The following is a 26,318-nucleotide window of genomic DNA, read 5'->3' on the forward strand; positions in this document are numbered from 1 at the left end:
TAAAATAAATCTCTATGGCATACACGGAAGCCCCAAATATCGTTTAGCTCCTGGCCATCCTGAGGCTGGGGAGAGGGGGTCCTGCTGGAGCCCCCCCCCCCCCGACCTGGAGCATCCAGGTGAGTGGCTCCAGCAAAGCTCGCAGCCACTGCTGGACCCTCACCCCCTCTGGACGGAGAGCCCAGGGACCCCATCTCACCCCCCACCCCACCCCCGAGGCAGCACAGAGGTCAGCCAGCCAGTGACCCCGCGTCCTGTACCCTGGAGATCACTCGGCAGGAGGCCGTCCACACCTGAGGTGCCCCACCGTCCCCGGGGTGCGGGGTCCAGAAGCTCTTCCGAGGGGGGGATCCTGATCCGACCAGAGCCCTGCCCGCTGACCCCGGCCTCCTCCTCAGGGCTGGGGGCTGGGCCTCCGGGCCTGAGCGGCCGGGCGCAGGGGAGGAGGTGGAGGCAGCACTGGAGCTCAGGTGCCCCTGAGCCCCTGGGTGAACGAGGACCCGGCGTCCCTGTCCCCGGCGTCCACCCCCGACACAATGGCCAGGAGTCTGGAACCTGCAGCCTGTTACTTAATTATCTCTGAATGGTTTTTGTTCCTGGCTTTAAACATTTACCCCTGTTGGGTTTTCACGCCTTCACCAGGGCCTCTGTCTCCTTTTCTTTGCGGTTGCCATGGCAACGACTCCAGGCGTACAACTGCTCTCTGATTTTAAATAAAAAGTTGAGGTTTCTCCCTCTCTTCCCTCCCCCCCTCCCCCCTCGTTCTCTCTGGGATGGATGAGGTTTCGCTCTCATCCCGGCCCTCCCCTTCACCTTCCTCCCTGCCCTGCGCCCTCCATCCAGCTGCTTCCTTATCATCACCTCTTCTCTCATTTCCTCCTTCCACCTGCCTCTCCCCGGCCCTCCCCAGACCTTCAGGCTCCAGGCTGGCCCTAATCCCCAGGCTACGGGGGTGGGGCGGCGGGGGGGGGGGGGGCGGTGGACAGGGCACATCCGGGAGCCCCACGGGCTCCTGATCTCACCACCGGACCTCCAGGTCTGTGCCTCGGAAGTGGGGCGGGAGGGGTGTTGGGGGGAGGCGGCGGGAACGGGGTGCAGGCTCCGCTCAGGGCCCTGGGTCACCGGTGCTCACTGCTGACTGTCGGGGCGGGAGGCAATCAGCGGCTTTCAAACCTGAGAAGCCTCGGCAGGTGCAAGGCGAGGGGCAGTGGGGTACAGGGGCGCCCTGGGGGAGACCCTGCCGTCCTGCCGCCTGGCACCGCCTGCACCGCCAAGGCCGAGGGGTGGCGGGGCAGCCCCAGGCGGGCAGGCCGTGGCGTCGGGGACACCTGTCACTGGAGGCATCGCTCCGACACCCAGGGGTCCTCGGCCCTGAGGCCTTTGCGTGAACGCACCCTCACAACCCCCGGCGGGAGCGCAGGCGGGCTTGCTGGGACACGGCGCCGTGTGAGGTCACCGTCACCCCGACGGTCAGGGTCTGGGTCTCCTGACGATGAACCCAGAGCATCAGGACTCGATCTGACCGCGCGCTTCCAGCGGCCCAGGTCCCTGCCCGGTGGCCACGCAGGTGCCGGGACCCGGGTGTCCGCCCCACGGGGCATGCACGCGCCCCTGCGCAGAGGGAGCGCCCCGGGCAGGCCCGGCCGGGGAGCCTGCTGGTCCTGGGTCCCCCCCAGCTGCGAGGAGCCCACGGGGCCTGGGCGCCAGGTTGTCGGGCCGGAGAAACCCCAAACAGACACAGTAGGTGCCCACGGAGTGAAGCGGGCCTGTGACGCTCCGTCCCCAGCGTCCTGAGTTCGAGTCCTGGCTGCGCGCGGAGCTCATTTCACAAGACACTAGAAAAGTCAGAATCAGGGGCTTGAGCTGGGGGTGCTCAGAAAGAAGAGGCCGAGCACGGGGTTGGGGGACCCGGACCGGGGGGAAGAGGCTCAGGCAAGGCTCCCGGCGGCGACCTCCCAGGCCCACCCCGGCCCTCCAGAGCCCAGCACCCCGGGGACCCCGCCTGAGCAGCGGCCCCAGCGTGCAGGGGGCAGGGGCCTGACCCCAGGCCTCTCCCAGAGCAGACCCTGACCCTGCCGGTCCCGAGCTCCCCACCCGCCCGGCGCCCGGACCGGACCCCTCGGCCTCCAGGGCCTCCGGGGCCCCTCCCAGGCTCAGCCCCTCTCTTCAAACTGGCTCCCAGAGGAGGAAAACAGGCCCCAAAGCTCCCCTGGGGGCCCTGACCCTCGCGGCCGCCGAGGAGGCCCAGGCATGACTTATGAAAGAGGTTGGGGTTTGTTGTTTGTTATTTTTGTTTTGTTTTTCACAAAACACAACCCAGGGCCTCGGGGAACTTGCAATCTGGTGGAAAACCGAAAGGTCAGTGCTTTAAGCGGAGTCTGTGAAATGAGATAAAGGGGAGGTAAGTCAGGAGGGGCCCCCGGAGGCATCGTCGGGCATGGGGGGGCGCCCGCACGCGGCTCCCGTCTGCGCCCTGGTTTTCATTCCTCCCTCCCCCCCAGCCCAGCTCCAGTAGGGCTCGGAGATGATTAAAACCAAAAGAATTTTAAATGTCTGGAATTCACTTTTCACCGCTGATGCCATTTGCTTATTTTCCCTCCCTCTCCTCCCTGCTCGTAATTCCTCCTCCTGGGAGGGCTGTTTGCTTCCCTGCTCCGCTCGCCCGGACGGGGCGGGGGGTCCCAGCGCCCCAGGGCCCACCAGGCCAGGGAGCCTGCCCTGCGGGGAGCGGGAGGGAGGGCGGGGAGGGCGCGCGGCCTGGATCTGCCTGCCCCATGTTCCCAGAGCAAGAGAAGAAATAGCTTTCGGGGAAAGAAAGCTGCCAAATGTTTATGTTCCCACAAGACTCCGCAAAGTCTTTTCATAGACCCGAGCTGACGGTCAGGGCGACGCCGGAGCACGTCTCCCCAGGGAGAGATCTTACATGGGCCCGGGTGCGCCCACAGCCCCGCTCAGGCCCCCACCCCGAGCACAGGGTCCCCCCGGGGCCGTGGACGTCAGGTGTGCCCCGAGCATATGGTCTACCCTGGACCGTGGACGCGGACTGCACCCTGAGCACAGGGTCCCCCCGGGATTGTGGACACCGCGCACCCCGAGCACCTGGTCCATCCAGGACCGTGGATGCCCAGTGCACCCCAAGCACCTGGTACCCCCAGGACCGTGGACGTCATGTGCGCCCCGAGGGCCTGGTCCGCCTGGGACCATGGACCCGCGCACCCTAAGCACCGGGTCTACCCGGGACCGTGGACACTGCGCACCCTGAGCGCCTGGTCCATCCAGGACTGTGGACACCCAGTGCACCCTGAGTGCATGGTCCACCCGGGACCATGGACGCCGCGCACCCCGAACACCTGGTCCGCCAGGACCGTGGACAACGAGTGCACCCCGAGCGCAGGGTCCCCCCAGGACCATGGATGCCGCGTGCACCCCGAACGTCTGTCTGGTCCATCCGGGACTGTGGACACGACGCACACGGCCCTGGGGGGGATCTGCTCCTGGTTTCCTGTGCCAAGTCCAGAGCACGCCCGACAACATGGAAACGTGCCCCCCCCCCCAGGCCGCCCCACCCGCGCCCCTTGCCGTCCTGGACGCCCCCGCTCCGGCCCTCTGGAGCCTGTACCTCCCCAACCCGAATCAGACACCCAGGGCCGGCCTCCTCCGGCAAGGGCAGTTCTCCTCGTGAACTCCCACAGGACGGTGGCCAGGAGCCAGGAACCGGCCGCCAGAGCCGCCAAAGTCTTGGAGACTTAACCTCCTCATTTTACGGTGAAATAAAACACAGGCCAGGTCACTGGGTCACAACCGGGGCTAAGCTGCACAGCCAGACTCCCAAGCCGGTGCTCTCTCGCATCGGCTCCTGGATACAGCCGTTCCTGTTGCGGTGCCTCCGCCCCGGAGGCTGGCTCAGAGGGGGGACAGAAGGGCTCGCGGCGGGCACAGTGGCCTCCTTGGGGGGCCTCACCCTGCAGAGGGAACTCAGGGGCTCAGGGGCTCGCGTGACAACCCCAAGGCCTCACAACTCTGGGGGAAGCGTGAGGAAAGCCTGAGGCCCGCGGTGAGGCCGGGGGCGGGAGCCTCATGGACGCGGAGCCTCAGGTCCCTGGCACCCGGCGATGGTGGCCCGTGTCCCACGGGGTGGGGCCCCGCGCTGCCTGCCGGTCCCCGTGGGGTTAGGTGAAGCCCCAGGGGACGCCGCCGTCCCTTCCCTTCCAGCACAGACTTCTGGGGCCACGACCCGGGGTCCCGCCTGGATGGAGGCCCCCACCCGCGGGCCACTCGCCCGGCACACGCCGGAGGGACCTCACCTGCGACCACGTCGTGCTCCTCACTAGGCCCCTGTGCGGCCACAGGGGGGCGGGGGGCCGGGGGCGCACAGCTGGGGGGGGCCCCAGGGTGCAGGTGCAGGTGCAGCGGGTGGGTTCAGGGGCGCAGGTGGGCCTCCCCGGGCAGCACCTCCCTCGGCCCCCTCGGCTCCCACGGCTGCAGGGGGCACCCAGGCCGCCCGGGCCCCTTCTCTCCTCCCTGCGCCCCCTCCCACCTGCGCCCCCCCCTCGGCGTCTCTCCCTTCCCCCCTCCCCCGTGCTGCCGGCTTGGAGCAGGAGGTTATGAAAATGAGCTGCGTGCCCAGGAGACTGTAATTATCTGCTAAGTGTGAAAGCCAGAGTGATTAATTAAGAGATAATAAAAAGGAAAGGAGGGCGAGAGGGGGCCTTGCGGCTTTGCTTTGATGATAGAACCTGAGGTGAGCCCGGCAATTAGGGGAATCTTTATCGAGAGTTAGCCATAATCCACAAATTATCAGGCACCGAATGCTGCGGGAGCGGGCCCGGCTCAGGCCTGCCGAGGGACAGGCCTGCAGACGCGGAAGGGCCGCGGGGGACGCGGGAGACCGGGCCGAGGGGAGCACGGGCACCGGGCGGCCGCAGGGAGCGGGTGCGAGCGCTGCGGGGTCACACCTGACGGGGCGACGCCACAGCTCCCGCGGCCCCCTCGCCTCACGTGGGCAGGCTCCTCCCTCAGGGTCCCTGCCCGGGACCGGCCTCGCCCCCGTCCCCCCCAGGGCCCCCGCCCCCACCAGGGCCCCATCCCCCCTACCAGGGCCCCATCTCCCCCTCCAGGGTCCCCATTCCCCCACCCAAGGCCCTCGTTCCCCCAACCAAGGCCCCATCTCCCCCTCCAGGGTCCCCATTCCCCCCCCCAGAGCTCCCATTCCCTCAACCAGGGCCCACATCTCCCGACCAGGGCCCCATCTCCCCCACCCAAGGCCCTCGTTCCCCCAACCAGGGCCCCCATCTCCCCAACCAGGGCCCCATCTCCCCCTCCAGGGTCCCCATTCCCTGCCCAAGGCTCCCATTCCCCCAACCAGAGCCCCCATCTCCCCCTCCAGGGCCCCTGTTCCCCCCCCCAGGACCCCCATCCCCCTGACCAGGGCCTCTGTTTGCCCCCAGCGTCCCCGACCCCACCCAGGGCCCCATCCCCCCCATCCCCCTGTCCCCCAAGTCATGTGTGCCCATGCCCGTCCAGGGCACCTTCCTAATGGACCCTGCAGACCCGAATCTCTGTCTCCTTCCAAGCAGATGTACAAGGGGTTCGAACCCACTGTCTAGACAACCCTCGCGTGCGGGGGAGGATGGCGGCCCCGCTGCCCCCCAGGGAAACCACGTCTGCTCCCTCAGGGTCAGGTCCAGAGCCACGGTCTGCACCATCTCATGGGGCCCAGGCTCCCAGGGGACCCCACTGGCAGACCCCACCCTCCTCTGCCCACACGGAGGCCCCCGGTCCCGCCCCCCGCATGGCTGGGCCGAGGACACCCCGATGACGCCTGCTGTGACGCTAGGACGGGGCCTGCTGGGGATCCGCCTCCTCCGCGCTGCCAGCCCGCAGCCCCAGCCGTCGGGGCCCACTACCCCGGCCCCGAGCAGCGGGAACGGGGTGCCCCAGGCTGTCGGCCAGTAGGAAGGATGCCAGGGCCCCCCCAGCGCCCGCAGCCCTCAAACGGGACCCGGGACGAGTCAGGGCCTGAGTAGGGACACCCGGAGAGCAGCCTCGGTGCTTCGCCGGAACCACCTGCCCTCGAGGGGACCCCCTGCACTGGCTCGCGTGGGGCCTACGGGCACCCGCACCGGTGACCCCTGGGCTTGCTCTGCCACCGGGACCCCTGACTCCAAGGAGAAGAGGAACGTGCCGGCGGGGAGGGTCGTGAGTCATCCACACGGAGGCCCCCGTTTGTGCAGCTGGAGCCCCAATGAGACAGCTCCCCGCGGGGCCAGGAGGGGTTAGGGTGGGAGGCAGAGGGGAGCCTCCCACCCGGGGCTCACGGGGCCTGAAGCAGGGCGGGTAAGGCACGTCCTTTCTCCTCCACAAAGGACACAGGCCGAGGTCTGCGTGGACTCGGTCGGGCCCGAAGAGTCGTCCTGAGAGTCCAGGGATGCGCAGGTCCCTAAAGGGTCGTTTCCCCGCTAGCGTCCCTGACACAGCCCTTGGTTCCAGGCGGGGAGATCCACAGCCTCCCTGGAGCCCTGCAGGTCTGTGGGCAGGTATCCCCGTGTGCGCATGCACCTCGTCCTCTGAGGGCTCCTGCTTCCCCCCGTGGGTCACCCAGGGCGTCCCTCTGCAGCCTGAGGACCTCCTCCGAGGCCGGGCTCTGCAGCTCTGGAGCTGGCAGCTGCTGTCCTGGCGAGGCCCGGGGCAGAAGGGGTGGCGGGCACCAGGCTCAGGGAGGCTCTGCTGTCCGGCTAGGGAGGCCCACGGGGGGACCGGATACGAGGACTCCGTTCTCGGGCGCCCCTCGGCAGGGTGTGGCAGGCCCACGTCCCGGGGTGCCCGCCTCCGAGCCTCCCGTGTAGTCCAGGACCCGGGGCTGCGGTGGCGCCTCCACCTGCAGGAGACCGTCCAAATCAGAGGCGCCCTTCGTCGAGACCCTGCAGTGTCCCCTGAGACGCTGGGGTTTGGGACCCATGGCTGTGACACGCCGAGTTGGGACCTCCTGCAGAGGTGGGGTGCCGGGGTCACGCCTACCGGGGACAGTGCGGGGAGCGCTGCAGCTGCCGAAGCGGGGGCTCAGGGCTCCCAACCAGGGCGCTGCCCGGGGCGCTCGCCGGCCGCCTGGGCCTTCGCGGTCCCTGCCCGACGCCGCGGCACCCCGACGCCCGCCGTACTTGGACAATGACCTGCCGTGGGCCCCTCGCAGGGCAGTAGCAGCGAGGTGCCGGGGGCCGCTGTGCCGCGCACTGTCCCCGTGTCCGGGGCCAGGGAACTGAGGCTCCTGTCCAGCGGCTTGGTGGCAACGTCGCAGGTGGCCGTCCCCCAGATAGCCTGGCAAGGAGGCCCCGGGGTGCTCCAGGGCTTACCCGACGCCAGGCGCCGTCTCCGTGACCCGACCCTGGATGGAGACCAAAGGCAAGAGCACAAGCTAAATCCCCTCGGTGCAGGCCCCACGGGCCCCGCTCTCAATTTTCTGCATAAATGGAGAGCGGCCGCCGCGCAGATAATCCAGAAGTCATTTCAACTTGGCTTTGCAATGCATTAGATTTTCTTTTTTTTTTTGCAAAGTCAGATTTTCCCTTCTAATTATATTTGGCTCAAACTGACATTAAAATGAGTTTTCATTCCCACTTCACCCACCGCCTGCCGAGGGGGGACTTCCCAGATGGGAGTGGGGTGATAGGCGCAGCAGTGGGGGATCCGCGTGCCCAGGGCGGCTGCCGTGGGCGCGGGGAGCGGATGGCACCTGCTCGGGGCCCGGGACCGGAACCCGGGAGCCCTGCTGTCCAGACCGAAGGGCTTCTGGAGACCGAGGGCACCCGGGGGCGCAAACGTCAACTTCTCTCGGGGGCGTCGCCCGCCGACCCGGGGTTCCTGCTCCTTAGACGACGCCTCCTCCCCCGCAGGTCCCTCGGGCCCCGTCTGCCCATCTCAGCTCCTCTCCTCCTAATAACCTCCCAGTTAAGCGAATCGAATGGGAAGAAGCAGTTAAAAGCACCTCCTGGCTCAACGCTGCTGGGTAATGGGGCGAGCAGGGCCCCAGGCTGCTCCTGGGAGGATGGGGAGGAGGGGGAGAGCCTGGCTAAGCTGATTACAAGGACAAAGTTAATTTAGAGATGAGCTCCGGTGGGTGCAGCGGGGGCGGGAGGAGGAGGAGGACAAGGAGCTGAGATTTGGGCAAAGCGGGCTTTACGGAGCCCCAGCCTTTGTTCCTGGAAATCATAATTCTGGGGAGGGACCTCGGCCCGCTCCCTCGGATTCCGCGGCTCCTTCCATCCGGAGCAGGGGGCACAATCGGGGATTGTCCAGAGCAGGGACACGGACTGGGGGACTGGGGACGGGGATGGGGACGGCCGCATTCCAGCCCTCCAGCGCAGCCAGCCTCCATCTGCGGTCCCCTCCCCCGGCCGGGCTGCGGCCTCCCCGCCTCCCCTGGCGGCCGCCGGTCAGACCTCAGCATTTTTCACATTCCTCCCTCAGCTCCATCCCACAGCGTGTCACCCTGCTTGCCGGCGGGATGGGGTCCACCCTGCGCGGGCCCTCCCACCCGCCCCGGTGCCTAGGACAGGGCCCGGCCCGGCCGTTCAGCAGCACCTGCTTCGTGGGACCCGGGCTCGTGGTCGAGGCCGGAACCTTCCTCAGAGCTTTCCATCTGAAGGGCAGCTCGGGGCTCCGGAGGTGCACACAGTCTGGGCTCCCAGCCCCCAGGTGCACGCGTCTGTGGCCACCAGCCCTGGGTCACCTGCACTGGCCCTCAGACCCAACCAGATGGCTCCCCTAGACTCTGGGCAGCCCCCAGGAACCCCCAGGACCCCCAGACCCTCAGGGCCCCCAGGACCTCCAGACCCTCCAGGCCCCCCCAGATCTCCCCAGGTCTCCCCCAGGCCCCCACACCCCCCAGGCCCTCCAGGACCTAGACCCCTCAGGCCCCCTAGGCCCCCCAGGCACCCCCAGGCCCCCCCCAGCTCCCCCAGGCCCTCCAGGCCCCTCTAGGCCCCCCCAGGCCCCCCAGACCCTCCAGGGCCCCCTAAGCACCCCCAGGTGCTCCCAGGCTCCCCCCAGCTCCCCCAGACCCCCCAGGCTCCCTCAAGGCCCCCCAGCTACCCCAGGTTCCCCCGGCCCCCAGACCTTCCAGGCCCTCCAGGCCCTCCAGGGCCTCCCCAGCTCCCCCAGGTCCTCCCCCAGCTCCCCCAGGTCCTTCTAGGCTTCCCCCAGGCCACCCCCCGCCCCCCGCTCCCCAGCTCCTCCCCGGCTCCCAGCTCCCCCAGGCCCCCCCAGGACCCTCCAGGTCCCCCCAGGACCCTCCCAGCTCCCCCAGGCTCTGGGCTCTGGGCCCTGCCCTGCCCTGGGCTCCCCTCACGTACCTTTATCTTAAACCTGAGGGCTCCAGTCAGGCTCGTCCCCAGCCAGAGAACCCCTCCCCCCCCACCATGCAGGAGCGGGCGGCCGCCTGTGGGGCCCTGGTCCTCAGTCTCCTTGGCCGTCTAAGGGAAGGGCTGCAAATCTCACCTGGAGGGCAGCCTGGCGGGCGAGGCGCCTGGAGAAGGGGCGTCAGGGAGGAGTGAGGGGGGCTCACCCTGGACAATGGAAGCGGGACTCACACGCCCCGCAGTGCCCAGTCCCGCCTGGCTTTCCCCGACCTCCCGGAATCTGTCCCGGTCTGTCCCACATCACCTTGCCCCAGGCCCCAGCAGACCCCCCAGCAAGTGACCTCCAGGGCCCCCCCCGCCCCCGCACTTTGCAGCCACACCTTGGCTCCGGAAGTTGGGCAATTCGGCGGCGCTGGCCCTCCTGTCCGTCTTCCCGCCGTTCGCACATCCTGTCCATCCCTGGCCCTGGGCCTGCACGACGCCCTCCCTGGCCCCTGCAGCCCCCGGGGTGTGGGGTCACCCTGCGCAGTGATGCCAGGACCCGGGGCACGCACACCTGGGCTTCTGGGACGGGACAGGCCTCCGATATCGTGTCATTTTTTAAAATTCCTGCATAACGCCCATAAGGCTGTGTCAGACACAGTGACATACATTGGCTGGCTTGAAAAAATAAAATGACTTCTCCCCATTTTACGGAAGAGGAAAGGGGCCTCCTGAAGCCAGCGAATCAGGACAGGAGGCCCTGCGGGGCAGGGACGGGGCCTTAGGTCTGCGTCTGTCCACAGGAGGCGGTTCTGCCGATGAAGGGCCCGGTGCCCCCACCTGCCACACGCCTTCCCTGAGGCTGTGCCCCCTACGCTGCCGCCAGAGGCCAGAAGGGGCGGAGAGATAAGGAGTCCCCCAGAGTCCAGAAGGATCCGCATTCCCCTCCTGGCCTGGACAGCCTGAGCACAGAGCCCCTGACCCCCCAGGACCCCCCCAGGACCCCCCTAGGACCCCCAGGACCCCTCAGGCTCGGCTCCGCTGTCCCTTCTCTGTGGAGGGACGCCCCCCAGGAACGAGGGAAGCTGCCAGGGAGAGCTAGAGATTCCCAGGCCTGCATTCAAGACCCTTCATCCAGAGGAGGGCGGTTGGCTGCAAGGCCCATTTATTTCAATCCAATCCCAATTTTGTTAAATGGGCTCAAGGAGGGCAGGGAGGGAGGCGGCATCACCCCCGGGGACAGCAGAGGCTCCTAAGCATTGCTGGAGAAGCCCAGTGCGGAGGGAGGGGGAGACCGGGAGCTCCAGGAGCCGAGGGGGCAGAGAGCAGGAGGGGAGACAACACGCCGCCCTGGAGCTCGAGCTGCCCTCGCCCCAGGTGCTCAGAGGACCTCGGCGGGGCCGGGCGCTGCGACCGGGGCAGGCGGGTGTGAGGGCTGGGGGCTGCAGCGGGGGGTCCCAGGACGGCGCCCTGGCCGGGAGCGGCGTGGCTGGGTTGGCCGGGGCAGACCGGGGACCCTGTGTACCGGCGCATGTGGGCTGAGAGGTGGGTGGGTGACGGGGCACGGGCGGCGGGGTGAGCGTACAGACACGTGCCCGGGGGCACACGCTGCACAGAGGGCCTGCAGGACACGCGCGCTGGTCCCGACTGCCTCCCTCCCCAAAGTCGCGGCTCGGGCTGCAGCCCCAGCTCCTCCCCAGCTCCTCCGTGGCTTCCTGGCCTCGACCCCCACCATCTGCCTCTCTCCTCTGGCTCTTCCTCGTGTGGAGACAGAGCGAGGACAGACCTCCTGCCCCAGCACGTTGCCATGGGTCCGACGTCGGGCACTACGACTCACAAACACAAAGCGGGTCCTTCCTAAGAGCCAAGGACCTCCTCCCTCACTAGAAGTGCGCCCGCAGTCGCTCCTGGCTCCGGGGTCGGCCTTCCCGGGCCTCCCGTCTCAGGTCTGTCCCCTCCGCTGCCGCCCTTCCCCGGCCTGGGCCCCACTGCCCGGGAGGACAACCTGGAGGCCCCGGGCAAGAGGCCAGGCTGGAGCTGGGGGTCAGGAAGGCTCTCAGCCCTGGACGCAGGGCGACGGATGTCCCCGCCGGGCGCAAGCAGCCCCCGGGTACCAGGGAGACAGAGGCATTGGCCCCCAGCCCCTCCCTGCAATCACCTCTGGCGGGGTCCGCGATCTCATCTCCCAGGCGGAGAAGCAGCACCGTCCTGCCCGCGTGGTAGGTGCTCGTGTCCCTCCCAGAGGAGGTGGCATGGGCGGCGGTGCGGAACCTGTGGGGCATTCCGCAGCCACAGAGACCCGAGCGGAGGAAGAAGGGGGGCAGCAGGGGTCGGGGCAGGACGCACGGTTCCCACCCCACTAACGAGGCCACAGAGCGCCCACGCGGGGCCGGAAGGTGGCACGGCCGGGTGCCAGGGGTGCCGGGGAGGATGCGGCTTCTCCCCTCCGGGCTGCCCCAGCTCCCGGGGATGCTCGGCACTCGGAGGCACCTCCACCCATCGGGGGGCCCCGTACACACGCATGTGCATCATGGAGGCACCTGGACGCAGGCACACCCATTGCAGGGGCCCCGGGACACATGTACACCCATCATGGGGGCACCTGGACACACCTGAGCCCGTCATGGGGGTCCCCAGACGCACGCATGCCTGTCATGGAGGCACCTGGACACATGCACACCCATCACAGAGGCCCTGGGACGCACATACGCCTGTCGCGGGGGCGCCTGGACACACCTCCGTCTGTCATGGGGGCGCCTGGATGCATCTGTGCCCATCATGGAGGCACCTGGACACACGTATGCCCATCACGGGGGCACCTGGACGCATGTACGCCTGTCATGGGGGCTCCTGGATGCGCCTGCGACCATCATGGAGGCACCCAGACGCATGCACGCCCACCGCAGGGGCGCCCAGACACAGGCCCATGGGGGGGCACCTGGACGCACCTGCGCCCGTCGTGGGGGTGCCTGGCTGAGTGAGGGCTTTGTAGCCACGCAAGGAGAATCTTAACATGGGACCCAGCACCCCAGGTACGGCCTTGAACAAGTTCATTGAACTCAGCTTTGGTTTCCTCATCTACAAACTGGGGAGGGAAGGACCCACTTCACGGGGTCATTAACAGGACTAAGGGACACAGTGAGAAGCACACGGTGGGAGTTCAGCATGCACTGATTCGGGTGCTGTGCTGTGCGCCCGCCCCCCAAGCTCTCGTCACCCATGCTTGGCCGCGGAGCACCTCAAAGCCCCCATGCACAGGCCGCCGCAGACCCCGCCTCGGTCCCGCCAGGAAGGCCTGCTCCGAGGTGACCGCCGGGTGCCCCCACAGGTGCTCCCACAGACGCGGCTGCAGCCAGGGAAGCTCCTTTCCAAAAGGCCACGCAAGAGCCCGGTCGCACCGCCCGAGAAAACCCAACCCGTACTTGGACGGAATAAAGGATTGCTTTTAAAACGCGAGTGAGTTCCCCTTTACGGGATGCTCCCTCCCTCCCTTCCTCAACTGCCATTCCATGGCCCCCCCGGATAGATCTATCCCTGGGGGCACGTGGGGTCCCTGGGGGCAGAGGGGACACGGTGCAGGCTTTGAGGCCAGTGGGTTCCCACAACTACCAGCAAGACATGGACCCCGTCTGCACCTCAGTTCCCCATCCAGGAAAGGGGACCAGCACGGAGCCGACCTCGGGGCTTGTTGCGCGGATTAGACTAGAGGACGCGAGGGGGGGGGGCGGGGGAGAGTAGCTGGTGCGAGGGCCTCGCAAGTGACCCGCACTAGTTCCAGCTCAGGAACGCGGCCACCTCCGGCTCGTGTCCCTCCTCGCTGCCTGCTGGGGCCCTGGAGCCTTCCCCCTGGAGGGAGGGCCAGCCTCTTCCACTCTGCTCTCCTGCCCGCCCCGGAGCTCCCGACACCTCCAGCCCACCTCCAGCCCTCCGAGGCTGCTCAGTTTCCCCTCCTGCCGCCCCCACCCCCGCCGAGGGGGCCCTGAGGTCGAGGACAAGAATGGAGGAGGCAGAGGGGCACAAGGAGGACCTGCGAGAAGGCAGTGGCCACCCGCCTGCCGCCCTCGAGGCCCAGCCGCAAACCCCGACAGCGACGCGCCTCAGCGGCAGGCGCTCGGCAGCACGTTCACGGCCGCCCCGACCCCATGGGGTGCGCCTTCCGTCCTCGGTGTCCTGGTGAGCAGAGGGAGGCCCGGAGAAGGCGCCAGCCGCGCTCAAGCTGACCCAACATGTGCACTGAGGGGCCGAGGGCCGAGGGGCCGAGTGGCCGTAACCACGGTGCAAGCAGCCTGGAGCCCGCCATGTGGTCACCACGTTAGCCGGCACGGCCTTCCCACACTGCGGCGCTTGCATCCCGCCAACCAACCCATCAGGGAGTCACGGGCACTTCATTCGAGTGCGCGGCACTGGTGTCAGAGACTGGGGCGCGGGGGACAACTCAAGACCCGTCCCCAGGGCAGGACGGCCAGGGGAGCCTCCATCAGGACACGGGCTCTCCAGGCGACGGCTGAGCCGGGCCTGGTGACCACGTGCGGTGGGGACCAAGGCCCGGTGCCTCCCCGCCTGTCCCTCACACGCCCGCTTTAGCCCCGAGGGGAAGGCGGCGTCCCCCCAAGGTCAGAGGGGGACCCATGGCTCCCCGGCCTCCAGGCGGCCCAGGGGGCGTCTGCAGCCTGTGCGCAGGGGGAGGGCAGGGCGGACTCCCATGGAACCGGGGGTGCAGGAGGCTCTTGAGGCCTCCCCTCGCGCGTGGCGGGGGGCCCTGGGGACCTCTGGGGGCTGGAGGGACGGATTCCTCTCCTCCCCCCCTCCATCCCCCGAGGCAGCTCCCGCCCCAGCCAGCCTGTCATCCCACATTGCTCTGATTAGCTATAATCTTTCTTTTTCAATTTCTCCTCCCAGAGACTGGGGAGCGAGAAAATCTCCCAGAAAATGAATAAATATTTCAATTTTCGGCGCAATCAGTCTGAGGAGCCGGCGCATGATGGAAACGGGGGGAAGGATAATGGGTTTCATTTAGATAAGATACAGAAAATTATTTAGTGAAAAATGAAGATTGATGAAGCCCATTGAAATTCTTTAAAACGCGAGTTTTATTTCTCTGCCTGGGCTGAATCTGTCCTCCCCCCTCCTCACTGCCCCCCCCCCAATTTCACTGCTGCCACCTTCTCCCCTCCCCGGCCTCCCCCAGCCCCTCCCCCTCATTCCTCTCCCACTACCCCAGTCCCCGACCTGGAACTCTTTCTCTCCAAGGATGGAGGCCAAGGAGCATCCCGCACCCCGTGGGGGTCCCAGTGCCCCCAGGTCCCGGCCCGGCCCTCCCCAGGCTCCCCAGGCCCTCCCAGGAACCTCAGCCCGGGACTTCCTCTTCCTTCCCGGCCTCGTCCCCCCTTCCTTTCCTTGGGCCCCCTCCCCCACCCAAACGCTGCACACCCCGACATCACATCGGTCTCGCTGTCTGTCCTGTGGGAGCCAGGGGGGCGCCAGGCCACCCCGACCCTCGCCGGTCCTGGAGGGCGGGAGGCACCAGCGCGCTCCCCTCCTTCACCGCCTCCTGCCCATCCAATCCACATGGCTCCCCTGCTTGCTAGCTGCAGCTTTTGTCGCTTGGAGCTCACTCTGCTCCAGACTGCTGACAGGCTGGGGCTGCGGGAAGGGAGCGGACACAGCCTGCCCCCGCCACACGCCGCGTGACCCCGCCGGGCTGCCCCCCACCCCTCGCAGCCGCCCGGCAAAGTCAGAACTTAGGTCCTCTTCCCAACTTTCTGCCAAGTGGCTGCTTGGCCTGCCAACCCCAGGGCCAGGCCGCCCTCCGGGCGCCGCCTCCCACCCGGCTCCCACTGGGGATGAGCGCCCTTCCCGTGTCTTAGCTTGTGCTGGGGGGGCCCGGGGGGCCCCAATGGGAAAGAAGGGTGCAGGCCAGCCCTCCACTGAGACAGCCGGCGGGCCCTGGGGGCTGCAGAGGGCCTGGCGACGAGAGGAGGGGTCCCGCAGCACCCCCATCCCTATACACACGGGCGGCCCGGTGCAGCCAGCACCCCAGGGTGTTGCTCGGCAGCCTGGCCTCCACCCACGGGGGGACCCCCGTCTCCACGATGCGGGCTGCACACCTCCCTAGGTGTCTGCTGTGTGGACGTCCCTTCAAGTTTCTTTGTTTGCTGGAGGGTTGGTGTCTGTGGAAGGGCTTCGGTGTGTGCGTGTCCTTGTGGACGCCCGCCCGCACACATGCCCGTGTCTGGGTGGGTTGGGGTGTGTTTGGGTGCGCGAGCGTGCAAGCCGCTGTGGGGGAGGAATCTGTGTGCCCGGTGCCGGTGTCTTTGTGTGGATGTGCCAGCTCGCTCGGGGGATGCCTGTGGGGAGGTCCGTCTCCCTAGGTGAGTGGCTGTCTCGGCCGGGGCCGGGGCCGCTCCTCCGTGTTGGTGTGTCAGCTCCATTTTTGGAAGGGGGCGGCCAGCTCGGCGGGTTCACTCTTCTGGGAGTGAGACCCAGGGGAGGGGAACGTGCACCCCGAGCCTGGGCCCTCAGCTTCCCCAGCTCCCCCACGCCCAGCTCGGGGTCCGCTCGGGCCTCATCCCTCTCCACCGCTCCCTCACCTCCCGGCGGGGGCCTCTCCCCTGCCAGCTCCTAGTAAGCCCCACGAGCAGGCTCTCCCCCAGGAGGGGCCCGCGCCCCCTCCAAGCGCCCCCCAGGTCCAGCCGCCCAGCTGCCTGGAAGTCGCTCCCAGCCGGTGCCTCCGCGGGCAGGGGTCCCACCGGGCCGGGCAGCCCTCCCGTGCTGCAGGGGGGCGGCCCAGGCAGGCCGGAGCCCCCCTCCCCGCGCCCCTCCCCCGGGCTGGCCTGGGGTCGGGATTCCCTCGGCATCTTCCCGGAGCAGGGTCCCCGCTCCCGGCGGCCCGACCCCAGATCCGAGCCCCCAGCGCCCTGGCCGCCCCGTCGCCGCCCCATCACCCCCCCATCACCCCCCCATCACCCCCCCATCACCCCACAGGACCGGCAGGGGCGGGGAGGCCGCGGGGGGCTCGGGGGGCGCTGCGCGCGGGTCCCGCCGCGGCCCGACCCCAGCGCGCGCCCGGGGACAAGTTGGGCGCATCCGCGGGAAAGTCGGGCCCGCGCGGGGGGGGGGGCGAGCCCGCGGGCGCCGGGAGCCGGGAGCCGGGAGCCGGGAGCCGGGGCGGCCTTACCTTGCGAGAAAGTGTCGGAGAGAGTGAGGATCCAGACGAGGAGGCTCAGCATGCTGCCCGCCGCCCGCGCGCAGGGGCCCGACTCGGCGGCCAGGCGCGGGGCGCGGGCGGGAGGAGGGCGCGGGCCGGAGCCCGCCCCCGGCCCTGCACACGCGCGTGCACACGCGCACACACGCTCGCACGCGCGCACCCGGCGCGCACAACTCACTTCCCGGCCGCCGCCCCCCGGCCCCGCGCCCCCGCCCGGCCCCCGCGCCCCGCCGCCGCCGCCTCCCGGCTCGCGCTCTCCGGGGCTCTTCCGCCCTCGGCGCCTCGGCCCTCCCCTCCCCTCCCCGCCCCTCCCCGCCCCTCCTGACGTCTCCCGCCCGGCCCGCCCCCGGCCCTCCGGCCCCCGGCGCGCACGCACACCCCTCGCCCGGACGAGATGCGGCGGGCGCGGGACCGGGGCGCGGGGGCCGGGGGACGCGGAGACCCGGGGGGCGCGGGGGGACCGGGGGACCCGGGGGGGCGCAGGGGACGGGGGCGACGCGGAGGATGGGGGGCGCGGAGGACCCGCGGGGACGGGGGGGACCTGCGGGCGGGGATGGCGGGGATGGGGAGGCCGGCGGGGGGGGGGGGGGGTCGGGCGGGCAGGTGGCGGATCTTGGAGTCAAAAACCACAAAAAGCCTGCTTTCTCCTGGTGAATCCCACACCCAGACTCTAACCCCGAGATCCCCGAAATCGGGAATTCTCGGTGCCCTCCCGGGGGTGGGGAGGGGGCGGTGCGCGCGGGTCCCCGCCTACGAAGCCCGGAGCTGGGACCGCAAGCGGCGCCCCGGGGCCGCGGCCCCCGCCCCCTTCCCCGCCCCCTTCCCCGCTCCCGGTGGGGCCCGGCCAGCTGTCGCAGCCCCCGCCGCGGGAAGGGCGCAGAGGCCTCCCGCCTTTGTTCATCCCGGGTGGTTCCGTCCAGGAGGAGAAAGTAGGGAACTCCGGGCTGGGGGGGGGGGGGCGGGATCTCGAAGCCGGACGAGCTTGCGACCCTCTGGGGTTGGGAGACCTGGGAACGGGGACGGGAGGGAGGCCCTGGGGGCGCCGCGGCCTTTCCTGGGGGTCCCTTTCCTCGGGGCCCAGCTGGGCGACCCGCCCCCTCCCAACCCCAACCAGATGCTTCTGCGCCCAGGGCTGGGGGGGTCCTAGGGGAGGAAGGGGGCGGAAATCAGACTCTGCGCAGCAACCGCACAACTTCGCGGGATTCTGGGTCTAGACAGGGCTGCGCTCGCTGCTTTCCACCACTCCTGGTCTCCTGGGTCCCTAACGCTACCCGCCAAGAATTCTGGATTTCGCCCCAAAAAGCAGGCGCACGGCGCTCCGGTGCCCTCTGCTGGCGCGAGGTGGCTCCTTTGGGGACCCTGAGGCCGGTGACCGGTCCTCGCGCACCTGGGGGGCGGATGCTGGGGAGACACCAGCTCGCGCCCGAGGCCCCACACACTGACCCCGGGGAGCCCGTCCCAGGTTCAGAGACACACGCGCCCCGCACAGCACACCTGGAAAGTCAGAGCCGGAGCCGCCGAGGCCGAGGAGGAGAACCAGCCACCTGGGCACCACGGAGCACGTTTCTCCCGTGCCTGCTTGTGCTGCACGATTCTAGGCCTTGGAGATACAACAGTGGGGGGGGGGGGGGGGAATTTAAAAAAAGAAAAGGAAAAGTTCTTCTTCCTTAGTGTTCCATCCTGGAGGGGAGGAAGAGGCAGGTGTCACGTGCGGTCACTGCCGCTTTCCCCACGAATACGTACGAAATGTAAAGTATACCAGGTGGCAGTGAGCGCAGCGAGGGACGCGCAGGGGCAGGGGAGACCGCCCTGCTAGAGGGGCCCACGGGCGGTGACTCAGGTGAGGCTGAGGAGAGCAGGCCGGGCCATGAGGGGCAAGAGCACGCTCAGCTGAGAGCTCCTCAGCTGCCACCCTCCTGCTTCTGCTCAGGTGTGACCGTGATTCTCTGTGCGGGACGGACGGCGTTGTCCTGACTGATGTCCCTGCCACCTGGAAGCCCCAGCAGCAGGACAGCCAGCTGCCCTGCTGCCAGAGCAGTAGCCCCCCCACCCCCGGCTCCCGGAGCCTCCTTGCGCCTCTGTAACCGCACATCCTGGCCCCCTCCATCCTGACCTGCTCTGTCCTGGCCCCCTCTGTCCCAGCCCCCTCCGTCCCAGCCCGCTCTGGCCCAGCCCCCTCCGTCCCAGCCCACTCTGGCCCGGCCTGCCCTGGCCCAGCCCCCTCCGTCCCAGCCCCCTCCATCCTGGCCTGCCCCATCCCGGCCCCCTCTGTCCTGGCCCATCCTGTCCCGGCCCCCTCCATCCCATCCCCCTCCGTCCCGGCCCCCTCCATCCCGGCCCCCTCCGGCCCCCTCCGTCCGTCCTAGGACACCCTTCCACAGAATCCCCTCCCGTAAGCCACTGGGTGCCCAGATCAGGAGCCAAAGACCCGCCCCAGCCCGGGGCCCTTGACGCCAACCGGGAAGCAAAACCCCCTGAGAAGCTTTTTAAAAGCTCCAGGGCCTTGGCCTCACTCCAGAGGCTGATCGTCCGGGGTGTGGGGGGAGAGCCCCGAGGTGCTCGCCCTGCCCCGCGGCAGCACTGCTGATGGCCAGGCCCGCGCACCCCAGGCTGCGCTCTGCTCCCTCTGCTCCGGGCTCCTCTCTGTGGTGCAAACGTTGCCAAACGTGCCAAACGTTGATCCAGCGAATCAACTGGATTCGCTGAGCCTGCTGGAGCCTCCGCACCGGCTCTCGTCCCAGGGTGCAGTGTGGGGCTGCACCCCCAGGGTCAGGTGGGGGCCCCAGAGGCCGAGCCTGGGTCCTCTCCACCGGACTAGACACCGCAGCCCAGGACACGCATCTGCCTCCTACCCCGTCCAACTTGGTGCCCCTCGGGGCAAGGGCTGTGTGCGTCCCTGCTGCGTCCCGAGGGCAAACGGGAGGAACGGGAGCTGCTCTTGCCACCCTCCAGAGGGGCAGCAGGACCGTCGAGGACAAAGCACGTGGGTTGGGACACCTGCCAGGGGATCATCACACAGGCAGTGTCCCTCACGTTCCACGTGACCCGGTGGTGTCTCCCGGACCCAGTTCCTCCCCGACCCGGTTTCTTCACCTGCAAACGAGGATGAGAGCCCTGTGGGGGGGCGTGAGGGCGACGGGGGTCAGCGGCTGTGCAGCTCTCAGCTCCCCGAGCCGGGCCTTGGAAGCCGCCTCCCACACACGGGTGGGCGCTTGGCCCGGCCGCCCAGACAGTCCTGCGCCTGCAGATGGAGGGAGGGGTCCCCGGGGACACGCCACCACCGAGGGAGAGAAGCCGCGTAAGGTTATATATGGAGTCACAGAAACATTAATAACTTTTTGAGAACAAAAGCAAAAAGAGCAAGAGGTCGGCGAGTGAGCAGAGGCGATTTATGGCCCTCGGCGGACGAAGCCACGCAGAGACACAGAAGTGGGTTCTCGGTCTGGAGGAGAGCAAACAACGGCAGAAGCCTTCTACAGATTGTCCCGTTTCCCCCGAGGGGGCGGGGGACGTGCCCCGCTGCCCGCGGGAGACAGACATGGACAGCGAGGCCTGCGGCCTGGAAAGCCCTCCCGACAGCGCGGCGCCTCGAGCCCGTCCTGCCTGCGCCCGGGCCGTGCCCTCTTTGGCCTCCTCCCGAGCTCCTCAGGCACCGGGGCTCCTCCCGGGTCCCCCTCGCCCCCAGCGGCTGCGTGGACCCGTCCAGATGGCAGCCTGGGGCTCGCCTGCAGCGACGCTGCCAGCCCAGACCCCGCAAGGGAGCGGCGCGGCTGGTGGGGTCCGCGGTGTGCGGGGCAGGTGCCCCCCGAATCCTTCCACTCCTGCCTCAGATCCCAGACCCGACGTGGGGACAGGTCCCTGTAGTAGAGGCAATGCAGGGTCACGGCCTGAGCCCGCGGGGGGGGGGGGGGTCCTGCTGAGCTCGCCCCTGCACCCAGAGCCGCCCAGAGCCCCTGACTCCACAAGGTGCTCACCTCCTGCGTCTGAAGGTGGGAACGGAGGCGGATCCCACGGAGAGGGCCGAGTCCCTCATGTTCCCTTTCCCCTGGTTGGGCTTCCTTGGTCCTACTCCCAGGCCCACGGCCTCCACACCCCGCACGGTCCAAGGGCTCCTGCCTCAGCCCCAACCCCGTCCCCAGACCTGCCTCCACCGTGGGGCCGCAGCGTGTGCTCCTGGCTCGGCGCCACTGGCGGGGCCCCAGGGCAGCCAGCGTCACCGCGTCACCGCCCAGGGTGCTCCGGCCTCTGGACGGGGGACAGGGTTTCAGGGTAGAGAGGAGTCAGGTCCATGCGGGGGGAGCCTGGAGTCAGGCTGGCTGAGAGCAGGACCCTGGCTGGGGGGAGACGAGCCCACTCACCTGCGCATCCATCCTGTGCACATGCACGGAGGTAGCACCCGGGACGGGAAACTGAGGCAGGCTCAGCCCCTGTGGCCCGGAGCTGATCACGCGGGGTGGGGAGGCACAGACGGAGGGAGACGCCCGCAGAGCCCGAGAGCGTGCGTGCGTGGAGGTGCCAGGACCCGCAGTCACGTCCCCGTGTGGACCACGCCCCTTTCCTCACCGGGCCTCGGTTTCCTGCCAGGGCTGAGGCCCCGGACCCATGGCCCCTCGGCTTCTGTGGGGCGTCAGGGGCTGCTCCCCGGAGAGGCCGCGGAGGGGTTCCCAGGGGCGCAGGTGCGCTGGGCAAACGCCCGGTCAGAGGCTGCTCCCACCGCGTCCCAGCTCCCTCCCGCCGGGAACGGGCCCAGCGGGGCTTGCCAGACTGTCTGGCTGCGGCTCTGGTGGCATTTCCTAAAGGGACAGATGGAGGATGTTGGTCTCATGTCCCCCCACTGCCTGCGTTCCAGCCTCCGAGGCACAGCCAGCAGCGAGGCCCTGGCACCCCGTCCGCCCCCCTGGCGGGCGCCCCTCCTCCATAAGCCCACCTGCCCCGGCCCGGCCCCAAGTCCTCCCCCGAGAGTCCGACACTGGGCTGTGGAGAGACACCCTAAGGGAACACAGGCCAGAGGGAAAAGAGCCCCCTGACCCCCCTGAAAAAGACCCCACAACAGAAACCGGCTGCTCCCGAGTACGGTCCTTCCCGGGGGGCCCAGGGAGGGGGAGGCAGCCGCCAGGGTGCGGGGGGGGGCAGGGGGTGAAGGAGCAGCCCCGAGGCCCACAGCGGCAGCTACACGGGAGCCGTGGGCCCTGGGGATGTGGGGCGCGCTCCTGGCGCAGACGTGGCCGTGGTTTCATGGGCGCTCACCGGGTGAAGACGTCGCCGGCCGACAGCTTATCGTGGGTCCGTGTCGTGAGGAAGGCACCAGCCTCCATCCTGTTCAAACCCGGGACCGCTGGCGGGCACCTCCGGGTGGGGGACGTCCTCGCCGTCCGGCGCCTGGGGGGAGGTCACCCCACGGGGTCCCCGGGGGCCTGCCTCTGCCCTCCGCGGCCCCCAGCTCTTGCCCGCGCTCCAGCCTCCCTGGTGGCTCTGGGGCCTTTGGGGTGCACTGGGCCTTGCCCTGCTGACTCCGAAGCCACGCACGGGACCGTCCACTGTGGCGATCGTGGTGCTTCCCCTGTAGTCGGCTCCCTGGACGGAGACACGCAGACCGACGTCCCTTTTCTGGATTGTGCAAAGGCGACAGGGAGCCGCACGGCTGGCAGTTGGGCCGCGGGAGGGAGGCGATGGGCTGCAGGAAACCAGTCCTCCAAGGCGCTGCAGGGAGAACAGAGACGGCGCGGAAGTGCATCTCCCCTCCTCAGCGTGGGTGGTGGGGACACACGCGTTACCCAGAATGTGCAAAAAAAAAAAAGAAAAGAAAAGAATAAAAGATCCCAGGGAACAGTGAACAAAGCTATAAATACCGCCGAGTGTCGGGCGACATCACCTGAGCACAGTGCGGCGATTTATGGCCAAGTCACGGGACCCTACAGTGTATTTATAACGGAGAAACTCGGCAGCATGGCTCATCGTCCGCGGGAGGCCACAGGCCGGTTCTTCTGGTGAAACAGCTTGGCTGGGGGCCCCGGGGGGCTCAGCGGCGGGGCGTCGGCCTGCGGCCCCCCGAGACCGAGTCCCGTGTCGGGCTCCCTGCACGGACCTGCTTCTCCCTCTGCCTCTCTCTCATTCTCTCTCTCTGGGTCTCTCATGAATAAATAAATAAAATGTTTTAAAAAAAGAAAAAAACGAGTTTTGTGGGCCAGGCTCCTGCCCAGAGGAACGAGAGAGCCCTGAAGATCGGCGCGGTCGCCCCGAAGGCCCAGCGGCTCCCGGTTTCCCGGTGGATGGTGAGCCCTTGAGCCGCGTGCGGGACACACGCCTGGTGAGCCCTCTGTGGCCTCGACAGCCCTCTGGACTCTACGCCCAGCAGCCTCCGGTCTCCAGGTCTTCAGGGTTTCCCCAAACAGGACAGGGTGTCACCGCTGTGCCCTGGCCCTGCTACCCCTCGCAGGCGGGCAGGCGGGCGGGCTGGGACCAAGTCACCGCGTCCTGCCACCGGGAGCAGCTGTGGGGCATGCGCGGGCCGGGTCGCGGGGTGGGGGGGAGCCCGAGAGCAAAGCCCACCTGTGGCGGGATCCCCGGCGCGGCCCCGAAGGGCGTCCCAACGCTCCAGCCGGCAGGGCCACGTGCTCGGGGGCTGCTACAGAGAAGCTGGACAGTCGTCGTCTCTTCTAGGGTGGCTCAGGATTGACTAAGAAGGATGCTGAGGTGCTGTGGCCGTTCCCTGGCTGTCCCTTGGCCCCGGGGCCACCAGCAGTTGCAGCCCAAGATGCACCACGGCCCCAGCGGGCCTCCCCCCGCACGGTGGGGGTCGAGGAAGCTGCCTTCACGCTGCAGCCTCCCCCTTGGACCCTCATACCTCGATCCCGCCACCCTGAGAGCTCCCCTCCTGTCTAAGCCTCGGCCCCACCCCGCCCCAGGTGTGCCTTCAAGGAGAGTTAGCACCGGGCAGGGCTTTAACCAAAGGAACACATCTCTCTCTTTTTTTTTTTTTAATTTGCCTTTGTTTTTTATTTTTTTTTAAGATTTTATTTATTTATCATGAGAGACACAGAGAGAGAGAGGCAGAGACACAGGCAGAGGGAGAAGCAGGCTCCGTGCAGGGAGCCCGACGCGGGAATCGATCCCGGGACCCCGGGGTCACGCCCTGGGCCAGAGGCAGATGCTCCACCGCTGACCACCCCCTAGGTGCCCCCCAAGGAGCACATTTCCGACGGGGTGATTATGGACACTGTACTTGACGGGGAGCCACGCGGGTACGAGACGGGCCTTCCAGGACGAGCCCGTAGACTACCGCCCGCCAAGGGGCCACAGCCGGAGGTGGGCTGACCGCCCGCTGACGGGGTCCACCCGCTCACGGCGCTGCACGGCTCTGGGCGGCACTTGCCGGCCTGGCTCCGCATACGAGACACGAGGGTGCCACGTTAGGACACACAAGCGACGACGTCTGTTCCTTTTCTTCGTGACTTTTGCGTAAGGCGACGAGCGGCGGGTGTGGTCCTCCCCGATGCTTTGTCGAGGGGGACGTCCTGAAACCGCTCGGCTATGAAGAAGGGCCCAGCTCTCCTGTTTCCACGTTTGACGAGCATCCTATGATCGGACGCAGGATGACCTCCGCAGCGACTTTAAAGCTCATTAGGCATCCTTAAACACTCTCAACACCAAAAATGTGCATTTTGACCAACCACAGCGGGGGAAATCTGAACAATCCTCCTCTTTCGATAAAAAAAACCTCCTAAACTATTATGAAGAGTCAAAGGGTGTGCAGCCAAAAAAAGGAGAAAAAATATGACGTAGCGTCTCAGTTACTAAAAGTGATTACGTTATTTTTCTGGGTTTTTAATGAGCTTTTCATTTCCCAGCGTCTAGAAATGCATAATCGGTTATGATTCCTTTTCTCATTTTTAAAATGGAATTTCACTTCTGTACCTATTTGTGAGCTTGTAGTCTTGTGTGTTCCTTCTCTTCCGGGGGGCCTCTTCCCCACCCCACCAAACAACGCAGGCTTCATGTCCCACAAAGTTGGATCCACTTGGGCCACGGAATCGGTATTTGATTAAGATGATGATGAATAATGATGGTAGTGGTGATGCTGGGGACCACATAGTAGTGGTGGTGCTGGTGGTGGTGATGGCGATGGTGGAGGTGATGCTGCTGCTGGTGGCAGCCCTTGTCCTGGCCCCTGCCCTGAGCCCGCACCGTTCCACGGCTTTGCTGTGATTCGTCTCATCCGCCTCCAGGAACCTCATTTCCTCCATCTTACGGGGGCGCAGGGAGCGCCCTGGGCCTTGAGGGAGCCTGCCCGGGGCTGCCCAGTGGCGCTTCCAGGCCGGACGCGAGGCAGCGGCCTACTCTCGGTCCTCATCCAAGTCCTGTCGCCCTCATGTGCGGGGAAGGGCAGGGTCCCCAGACCCCGAGCAACTTTGATACTCAGGGTCAACGACCCGCTGGGGACCCCTGGCAAACAGCAGGGGCCTCGCGACTTCGCCCCCCCCCCCATCCCCAGCACCAGCCACCTGGCCCTTCGCCTCCGCGGGGGGCGGGGGACCGCGGTTGGCTGCTGTGACCTGGGGGCCCTGGGGCACCGGCCACCCTCCAGACAGGAGCCTTTAGCAGCTCGGCGCCTCCAGGGATGGCTGAGGTGGCGCCGGCCGCCTGTTCATTCCCTGGAAAATAAACTGGAACCACCAGGGGCTGGGGCCGGCGGGGGGGGGCGTGGGGAGCACCACACGGCCCCTGGGGCCTCAAAGAATTTCCAGCCGCCCCCCCCGGCCCCCTGGGTCCCTGCCCAGGCTGCACCCCCTCCTGGCCTGCACCCCTCAGGTCTGCATTCCCTCCTGGCCTGCACCCTTCCTGGCCTGCACCCCCTCCTGGCATGCACCCCCTTCAGGTCTGTGCCCCCACCAGATCTGCACCCCTCCTGACCTATACCCCCCCCCCGATCTGTACCCCTTCCTGACCTGCATCCCTCCTGGCCTGCACCCCCTCCTGAACTGCATATCCTCCAGGCCTGTACCCCTCCGGGCCTGCACCCCCTTCAAGCCTGCATCTCTCCTGGGCTCACTTCTCAGCACAGCTGACCTCGCCTCCGGACACAGCTCCGCGGGCTCTGTGACTGCAGCATTTCTCAGACCCCGGAGGCCACAAGTCTGGGAACTGAGGGTCCCGCAGTTACACAGCCTGGCCTCTCTCGTGGCTTCGTGGGGACTCACTCTGTGCCCCGCGTCCCAAACTCGTCCTGTAAACTCGCCGGTCCCGCTGGGTCAGGGGCCCCCGGATGGTCTTGTTTTATCTCGATTCCCTCTGTGAAGGCCCTGTTTCCGTGCACAGTCACGTTCCGCGGTCCCGGGGCTGGGACCTCAACATGTGACCCTGGGGGACGTGGTCCAGCCCGTAGCACCTGCCACGTGGGAGCGGTCTGTGCCCGCATCCTGCCCTGAACAGGGCTGCCCTAGGCTGGGCACCGAACCTCCCCAAGTGGCTGCACAGACGCATCCTAACTCCTCCTCTCTTGTGAGGTGTCCCCTCCCCACCAGACTCAGCGCCACATCCCCCTGCCCCTGCCACCGCCCCCCACCCCGGCCCTGGGGGATGAGGCTGGCTTTGCTGCATCTTCTGGCGTCGGCAAGGCCACAGGCAGGTGAGGTTGGCCTTCCTCCTCCCTCCCCGGGTTTTAGCCCCGCGGTCCCCTCCACCGGGTTCCAAGGGGCGGCCAGCACAGCTCTCAGGCGGCTCCTCCTTCACTCTCCCCGTGGCCATGGCGCGGGCCCCGTGACCCTGTCCCCGAGAGG

At 67.9% G+C, this 26,318-nt stretch overlaps 1 protein-coding gene across 2 annotated transcripts in view; it reads right to left on the reverse strand.

Annotated features, from left to right (window-relative positions):
- Window positions 1-16,628, reverse strand: part of KIRREL1 (kirre like nephrin family adhesion molecule 1) — a 66,325-nt gene extending 49,697 nt beyond the window's left edge. For both annotated transcript variants that reach the window (XM_038586409.1, XM_038586408.1), the window contains exon 1: window positions 16,513-16,628. In XM_038586409.1, coding sequence (XP_038442337.1) covers window positions 16,513-16,564 — 52 coding nt within the window. In that variant the 5' untranslated portion in view covers window positions 16,565-16,628. The remainder of the gene's footprint in view (window positions 1-16,512) is intronic.
- Between the last annotated feature and the right edge of the window lie 9,690 nt (window positions 16,629-26,318).

Source organism: Canis lupus, chromosome 38 (genome assembly GCF_011100685.1).
Source record: "Canis lupus familiaris isolate Mischka breed German Shepherd chromosome 38, alternate assembly UU_Cfam_GSD_1.0, whole genome shotgun sequence".
Taxonomy (NCBI): domain Eukaryota; kingdom Metazoa; phylum Chordata; class Mammalia; order Carnivora; family Canidae; genus Canis; species Canis lupus.